The sequence below is a fragment of the Monopterus albus genome, unplaced genomic scaffold, assembly GCF_001952655.1.
Source record: "Monopterus albus unplaced genomic scaffold, M_albus_1.0 scaffold40.1, whole genome shotgun sequence".
Lineage (NCBI taxonomy): Eukaryota > Metazoa > Chordata > Actinopteri > Synbranchiformes > Synbranchidae > Monopterus > Monopterus albus.
Window position 1 is genome coordinate 3,028,986 of NW_018127920.1, and position 9,459 is coordinate 3,038,444.

Below are 9,459 nucleotides of genomic sequence, written 5' to 3' on the forward strand. Positions count from 1 at the left end.
CCCTCAGCAACCAACCACCACGACCAGTCCAGGAGTGAATCCTAGCGTCCGCAGCCCGGCCTCCTCCTTATCATCTCATCACTGACTGTATGTTTTCCAGGACTGCCGCTCGACACCCAGTTCTGCTCCGTATTCCTTCACCTGGTTGTACACATATTTATCATCACTGTAAATAAATAGAGCACTTCTTGCACCGAAGTCAGCTACCTGGGTCCGTCATTTTTTACTCGCTCACCTTCCTACCAGAGCGTTCCTAACAATAACTGATGTTACAGCAGATGCATGAGGCAAGGGAGCTTCAGATGTTTAAATAGCTGAGCTGAAAGAATTATGAAATCACTCAAAGAGAAATGATGAAAGGATGCAGTGATTCAATACCAGACAAAATGTATCTGCACCAACAGACAGGAGGGCATTGTTGCTCACTCACTGATTGCAATATGAGCTCAAACAACAGTGAATAATAGTCAGATCTGCTGGAAAAGGCTGGCAGCAGAAGACTCTAGATGCAGGTATTGTTTATGTGCTATGGTCCTGTAGGCTGGACCAGCCCAGTTTTTAGGATTTATTTTAGTCTATTTTGGTTGATTCCACATCTCACAATTTACAGTATGTCCAATGCAAATGTTCAGGGACAACCAATAGGAGTGGTGACCCTGTCTCCCATGTTTATACTAAATATTACTGAATTTTCCCAGCTGGTGACCAATGTAATTGCTGCCTGCATTCAAAGGCAATATTATGTTGAATGAACAAAGAGAGGTGTGTGGTAGTTGGGGTGGATGGTGTTTTTCATTGGCCCTGCTGCTGCTTGTTATTTCTGTCCTGTCCTCAGCCAACCTGGTTGCCATTACATGCTGTCTGGTTCATTGCTGTGGGGCTAATGAAGCTTTATTATGTGGATTCTCCTGTGCTGCTTGTCATGCCGGAATTAACCACCATCCAGCGGTATTGTAGGAAACTGACTGCCAAATGGCTCTTTATCAGTGTTTAGGCTACAGTTGTCCTCTAGCATAGCGAGTGTTTGAAGAAAAAAAAGGAATTACTAAAAGAAATAAAGGAAAGACTGGTTGGCAATGGGTTGGTTGGAGCTTACCTTGAGTCAGTGTGAGGAGATGTCCTATGCACTGCCAGGCCAAAGATCATTTGCTGATTATTATGTTTTATTATATGTTTTTTTGAAAAAAGAAACAAATGTGAAGGTGGTCAGCTTAACTGTTCTCAGAATCAGACAAGCAAGTATAGTCTCTCTCTCTCTGCTCAATAGTAGTTCTACAGAGTCAGTCAAGCCTTAGTAAAAGCTGATTAGTTAATGCTATTAATACTGGTCACCTACTCATCCTAAGAAAGGTTTGTCAGAGCTGTCCAATATCAAGGTTCTTGTTTATTGATAGGATATCAAAATTTGTGCCAGTGCAGGAAAGAACTATCTTAAGGGCATGGAGGTTGGAATGGTGGATAGAGTTGATGCTCATCTGACTCATACAAATGTGCATTCTGTCACAGATTAAAGATTAGTGCTTGCTTTCTTTAACTATAACCGTGATCCACAGTTGCACACATGATCTTTTCTTAACCTCATAGTAAAAATGTAGAATTCTCATTTTGCTGTCTAAATCAGATGGAAATGTATGATGTACCTGAGTCAAATTCCTCATGTGTCCGTCACACCTGGCCAATAAAGCTGATTCTAAATTCTTCTAAAAAAATATTTCCTAAGGGAAAATTTTTCCCACCCAAATCAGCCAAATTCTGGACATGTTCTCTGCATATCTGTAAACCAGAGGCCAAGGAAATACTATAATTAATTTCATTATAGACCACAATTCGCTCCAATAAAAGGCTTTATTTATTCATTTTGTTGGGTTTGTTTGGCCTTAACTTGATAGTGAATGCTCTGCTGTGTAGAGTCATGAGATCTACTATATGTAGTACTTTCACATCACCCACAACCTCGCTCCACTCTTCTGATGCAGGTGCTGAAGGGATGCAAGAAGCTGGCAATGTCTGTGTGTTCTATGGGTCAGATCCCAGGAGGCTACATCACCAACCACGTGTACAGCTGGGTGGACCCTCAAGGCCGGAGCATCTCCCCACCCCCCTGCATCCAGGAGGCCAACCAGAGGAAAGGGCACAGCATGGAGGAGAGGACGGTAAGAACAATGAGGCTCATTCACCAACTGTTCTTAAGAACAAATGTGTTTCTAAAACCCACTTACAAAGTTTTCACAAACATTCCTGCATTCATCAGTGTTTTCTTATCTTGTCTTAGGTAAGAACAGAATCTACATACACTCAAGAGAACACTTACACACATTTGAGCGATGACGCATGTGTGAAATAACTGGTTATTTAGTTTTCTCCAGTTCTGCAGTTATATAATTGAAGTTATAATAATAGTTTTGTCATTATTAGCATTTCTTTAATATTTTTCCCATTAATTTACAAAGCATTGTAGTCTTTTAAAATAATTAAACAGTACACTAAAACAAGTAATTAATTGTTTTTTTGTTTTTTTTAAGATTTTAAACTTAATTTAACTTTTACAGTGCGATTACTTGTAGCTTAGAATTAGGAAACATTACTTAAAAACCATATCTTTAATGTCTTTATTTCTGATTTCTATTCATTTCTTCAAGTGTCTCTTGCATATTTTGGCCCATGTGTAAGTGTTTGGTTGTCCAGCACCACATCTGAGATCAGACTCAGCGCAGTTGAAGTGACCTGGGTGTACACATGCAGGTGCACATCCCAGAGAGCCGTGTATGGCCCTGATGTGCTGGTGCAGCTCAGATAACTCTGAGCCAGCCTGTCGTCCTCCGCTGGTCAGCGTCTCTCTTCTGTGTTTGTTTTGTTGCCTCAGATTTGAAATCAAACCATCTTTTTAATTCATCAGTTGTGGGACTTTTCTTATTCACTAAATGAGTAAGAGCATCCCATGCATCTTTTTTGTTTTATTTAAAGAGCCCGTGGCTGCTCATTTCCAGCTATTCAATGTTTAATTTTGGCTACCTCTAGATTAGCTTTGCACCCATCATAACTCCAAACTGTCTAATTTATTTCAGAATGATAAACCCAGAGAACCTCTCCCTAAAAACGAGAGGATAGTTTGTGAATGTGTACAACTCCTTGCCCGTGTTGTGTTGAAATACAATTTCCCTAACCTGAATCCTGACATTACCCTAACCACAACCACTGGGAGGGCGCTACATGAAACCGAGTTTTGAACAGAGGAAGCATCTCGACGGGGGAACAAAAAGCACTGACAAAATAAGTGTAGCCGAGCATTTACGTGGGCTCAACTAGACATGTGTATAAAATAATAAAACGACAAAGCTTCAGGTCTGAACTTCTCCGTTACTTTATTTGCACTGTTCACTCCAAAACTGACACTCCCATCTCTCTCTCCCCATGTCCCCTTTCTACCCAAGTATGGCAGGCCCCAAAGGACAAAAGGACATAAGGTATACTACACACATAAACAGAGCACCAGCACATTCACACCGGGGAGACATAACACTAAACAGTCTGTTGCATAAGCTACGTTTTTGACAGTGAAAATGCCTCAAATCTTACCTGACATGTTCAAGCCAGAGTATGAAAGTGGAAAGCACGACGAACCGCACCAGCATTAATTAAGTTGAATGTCTTGTCCATAGACAAGTAAACTGTTATGATTTAGTCCCCCTCACAAGGAGGGTGAGGGAGAACTGAGGCAGGACTCAAGACTGCTGACCCAGGTGCTAGTAAAACAGGTGGTTTTAATGATGGGAAACACGAAAGAAGGAACACAGTCAACGGACACATGCAACCAGGGCTGAGCAAATACGGCTAGGGAGAACAGGATGACCAGGGGAGTAAACAGGGTAACAGCAAAAACAGGAGACTGAGGATGAGGACGGACAGGTGAAAAAACAAACTACCCAGGAGGATTAGCTAACAAAAAAGGACTTCCACAGCACAGGAACTGTCAGCGTGGATACCAAAAAGAACGTCTAGCTAACATAATGGGACAAACATAAAGAGATCCACAGCACAGGAACTGTCAGCATGGACGTCTTAAGACGTATAACACAAAACATATAACCAACGTACAAAATGCGTTCCACAGCACAGGAACTGTCAGCGTGGAAAACAAAATGATGTACAATACATACCACAAACAAAGGTCTGTCAATGGGGTATGCACGTTACAGTAGTTAATGCTCCGGCGACGGCGGAGCGTCCGCAAGAGGTATAAATAAGGTAAGGAAATAAGTAAATCCAACCAGTGGTCGCTGCATCTTCTCCCACATGACCACATACAGTCCCAAAGTAGTGAAAGTAATTCCAACAGGTAGCAAAGCACCGACAATAACATTATGGATTATTAATCTGCTCATTAACCAGCAAAACATCACATGCAGCATACACACTGGCTTTAAGCAGTCAGCCCAAACATGTACTGTGCTCTGGGTGAATCCACCGCTGATGAGCTGATCACTAACCGTGGCGGTGACTTCAAGTCCCTGTACATGAAGATTCCTGGACATCCAGTAACCTCAGGCCCTGTATTTTTTCTCCACATCCTCTGGTCACAGTGCAGCAGCAGAAGGGAAAATATAGCCACAAAACTAGGTGCAGTGGAAAAATTCTGCTTTTAGAATGACACTGGTGGATGTCAGGCAAGTTCACATGAACATGCAACTGCCTGGAGATTATGACCATCCAATGAGATCCTTAAACTATAATGTAAAACTTTATATTGTTAGAAATAAGTTTCATAAGCAAGAGTTTTGCAAGACTTGTATAAACCGAGTTGCTTCTTCATAGAAGTACTAGAACATACGTACACCTCATTTCTTGAGCTGTACGTTACATCTAAGATGATAATTCACCATTGTAACATTGTAGATAAGTCAGAAAACAATGAAAAGCATGTCATGGGTGCTTTAATAGCCACTGCTGACACTATGAAATGTGGCTACTCAAATTTAAGAAAAAACTTGGGAAGATGTTGGTGAATAAGACCCAATGTGTGAATGTATGTTGTGGTGGTATTAAAAAATGTCCAGTGTATAATGTAGCTGCAGAAGATGAAATGTATTGTACACAAACATGAATAAAACATTGTGCAGTCTAGACTGTAAAAGAGTGTACTTTTCTCTGAAAGCAAAGATAATGTTGAACGTTTTTTGGAAATGCCATCTGTCAGATTGGTATCCAGGATGATAATTGTCCTCCCCCTCACATCTGGCATCAGTCAGTTTAGGACTGGAATATGGCTCTCTGAGGATGCTCGTCATGACCTTTTGGTGTTGTGACATTTGGAAGACAGACACAGGTCTGTGACTGGCTACTCCCCATGAGAAGATTTTTGCAAATTTTCATCATGATCATCTGGATCATCTGTTACTGGGCTCTTTGATCAGACAGATCACCATTCGCCTTTGGACAATGATCTTTTTGTTAAAAATAAAACATTTGCTGAAAATAACGTATCCTACAACAGAAGAAGCAAGCAAGCCAGCGAAACTTTATTTATATAGCGTTTTTCTAAACAAATGTTAGTAAAATAAAAATAAAATAAAATACACATTACATTCAATGCACAAGTCACAAAAACAGGAAATAGTAAAGAAATAAAAGATACACGTTAAGCAAGCTCACTCAGTCTACACTGGTTTGTAATGCCTATGTAAATAAATGTTTTAAAAATAAATGGAATGATGCCAGATTAGAAGCAGGCCTAATTTCAAAAGGTAGGCTATTCCTTAGCAAAAGCTTTATTTCTCCAGCACTTTAGTCTGGACTTAGGTACATCCAATAAAAACTGATTAGATGATCTAAGGGGTCTACACAGTATATACATACATATTATAAAAGCTCTTTTTTATACAGCAAAATCACACAATGCTTTAAAAACAAATAATATTCTTTTAAAATTATCCTTTGCTGGATTGGAGGTTAATGTATAGATGACAAAATAAGAGTTAGAGTATGAATGAATGGCTGAATGACACTTTATTACAGACTCAAGGTCCAAATTAAAACAGACAACAAAAGAACAATTAAAAAAAAACAATAAAATAAAATAAAACAAGAACAGGAGAACAGCCATAAACTACTATCCCTTTAAATGGCAGGCATACCAGTGTTTCCAGAAAGCAGAAGTAAAACACATGTCACTGTATGCAACATTAGTCAACAATAAAATGACATGATTTCCAGAACCATTCAAGTGACAGATAAATTTATACATCAAATTTTGTAAAACAGCGGGAAATGTACTAATTCGAAATGACACGAACAGTTAAGCAAAGGCAATTTTACTCCAATCAAGCATGAACCAAATTTCCGTGCCAGTATATTAGCTTGTACATACAACATACGGCACTGCCGATATATATCCTCATCATCATTCAGCATTATACTCGACATCGTGACGTTCCCCAAACACTGAGCACACGTTCAAGAGCTGCTGAAGACCTGCTGAGCTGGGACTAAAAATCACAAGGTCATCTGCATACATTAAATATTTCACAACTTTGTGACTGCACATATTTAAGTCTTTAGACATATCGTAAAAATTAAACAAGATTGGGGAAAGCAGACTACCTTGTCTTACACCATTACCGGTCTGAAAGGGTGCAGATATACAATTATCCCATCTAACAAACATAGTCTGGTGGGAACAGTCTGGTTGGCATACCAATATGACAAGCATCTCACTATTTATTTAGGCACTTGGGAATCACACAGTTTCTGGAATAATTTCCTATGATTCACTCGGTCATAAGCTTTGGAGGCATCTAAAAAGCACATGAACACAGTAGAGTTTTTACTTTTATATTTGCTGACTAATTCCTTTAGCGCAACTATACACATATCAGTGCCATGGTTAGTTTTAAACCCATATTGGTTTGCAGTGGAGCTAATAAGATTGTGATACCTACTTAAGAGAAGTTCTTCAGCAACTTTTGAAAGAATATTAGAGTGCAATAGGTCTATAATTATCCGAGCTGCCCACCTTCCCTGCTTTATCCTTCACCATAGGAACCAACAGTACTGACATCATAGAGTCAGGCAGAAACCCATGCATAACAGAGGCAGTAAAGCAATTAGCTAGAAGAGGGGACAACCTGAGACTAGTGTACTTAAGATGTTCAACAGAAATGCAGTCCAGCCCAGTAGCCTTATTTTCAGACAAATTACATATTGCTTGGGAAACTTCATTGGTTTTAAAAGATTCAACAAACTCAACCCCACTCACCGGAAAAATTTCCCTCTGAATACATTTAAATAACTCGCAGTAACGATGCCGCACAATTTCATATTATTCCTTAAGAATTTTTTCGCCATAGAGTCTGACCTCATCTTATGTTCATTTTTCAAAATGAACTGTATGGCATATTTATATTTTGCAGTTGCAAACTTTTTAAAACTCAAATATAGGCCCATATCTGCAAGAGCCCAGGAAGTTGTAGCCTCCCAGGCTTTAGCCTTAAATTCAGCCACATAGGTGCTCCAACCAGGCATAATTTTGCACTTCACTTTACCTTTGTGATAAGGCATACTCGCTTCCAACAGCGCCCAGATAATATTAGAATACATAAAAGAAATATCTGACTTGTGATTAACATCTGTGCAGTTAGGATCTCTACACATAACTGCCTCTCTAGGTAACGTAATATCATGTAACAGCTTATCAGTGAGATTACGAAAGCTGACAAAATCCTCAGGAGAAAGAGAGGACCAGTCCAAACCTCCATGTTTATTATTAGACTGAGTTAAAATAGGTATAAAATCAAGTCTCACAGTCATCTTTACAGGAATATGATCAGAAAAGGACATGTTGTATAGTATGTCTATATCTACCAAAGCAGCATGTGCATCAGCTGTAGAAATGCAGTGGTTGAGCCACGATGTTGTATGCCAGGCCTCACTAATATATGTATAGCTCTGACTAGGCAGGAACTCACTACTAGACAAAATCAAATTATTATCGACACAAAAGTGCAACATATGCCAAAGGCACCCATATAAGATGCTTTGGATTTTCATTACTTTACATTAGCCTACTTCTGTCTGTACACAGAAAAGTATGTGGTTATATTTAGGGACAAAAACCACATGTTAAGGCATAGAAATGACATGGTTAAAAAATACTGTAGCTTGGGTTAAAATACACACACACACACACACACACACACACACACACACACACACACACACACACAAAACGTCATTACACAGTGGACACAACCTCCACTCTTCCAAGAGATAATTCAGTGTTTTGTTTGCCCACCATCCACCCCAATCAGCTCCTTATGTGGTCTTTCTTCCTGCATATATTACCATCTTGCTCTGGGTGTCAAAAACTGATGTGAGTAGATACTGTACTGAAAACCCTATGTGCCTCATTCAGATGCCAAAGGCTGCCTTTTGTGTCTATATGAGACACTAAAGGTGCTTGACATATTGTCGATATTTGATTCTCTGGGAATGAGGACAGGCTCATGCTGCCTGCCCTGACCTCTGCAGCATGTAGATTATTTCATCACCAACACTGAACTGGTACTGTAGTCATTGAAGGCAGTGTCACCTATGATGTGAGAGGTCCAAAGTCACTGAGGACTAAGGAGCACACTTTTTTGGGATGTGGAACCAGGGATGTTTTCCATGTCACTAGGATTCCCTTCAGTCATAGGCTCAGGTTGAACAGGTGCTATTGCACACCAGAGAGCTGGTATTCTCTTTAGTTCCTCCCATTCTCTAGAGGCCTGTTATTCAAAAGAGCCTTCAAATCACTGATAATCCAAGGTTTATCGTTAGAAAAACAGCATACCTTTTTAGTCTTGATGTTGTCCATACGAAAAGTAAAAATAGTAGGAAATACAAATATGTTGCCAGTGTTTTGCAAACTTTTAGTCATTAAGAATAATGATTTTTTTGTGAATGTAGAATATGTACAGTGTTGGTATTTGCTGTATTTGGCTCTGACCCAATTCTCATTGTCGGATGGAGATAGAGCTTTGAAATGCTACATGAACAGTAGCAAAAACACCACATACTCCAGCCTATATGACCTGTCGTTTGTCCCTTCCCTCTCATATGACCCATAGCAGCATCTCATTAAATAGCGCTCCGACGACAGTGGGAAGAATTGCAAGAATTCTGCCAACATTAAAGACATGTTGCTACTCATTTTGGGAATGATACCCTTCAACTGGTACACGAGAACGAGAAAACAGTTGTCGAAGACGTTTCACCTCTCATCCACAGCTTGAAGGTAGAAGCATATCGGAAACCTACACACACAGACCAGTACCTGCTTTTTGACTCACACCATCCACTTCAACACAAACTGGGAGTCATCAGAACTCTAAATCACAGGGCAGAGGAAGTGCCCACAGCTGCAGAAGGGGCCAAGAAGGAGAAATTACACATCCAGAACTACCTTAGGGCTTGTGGATACCC

General features: G+C 39.9%; 1 protein-coding gene across 1 annotated transcript in view; it reads left to right on the top strand.

The window, feature by feature from the left end:
• Nucleotides 1–9,459, top strand: part of whrnb (whirlin b) — an 84,062-nt gene that overhangs the window by 37,117 nt on the left and 37,486 nt on the right. The window contains exon 2 of the mRNA XM_020599131.1: nt 1,977–2,153. Coding sequence (XP_020454787.1) covers nt 1,977–2,153 — 177 coding nt within the window. The remainder of the gene's footprint in view (nt 1–1,976; nt 2,154–9,459) is intronic.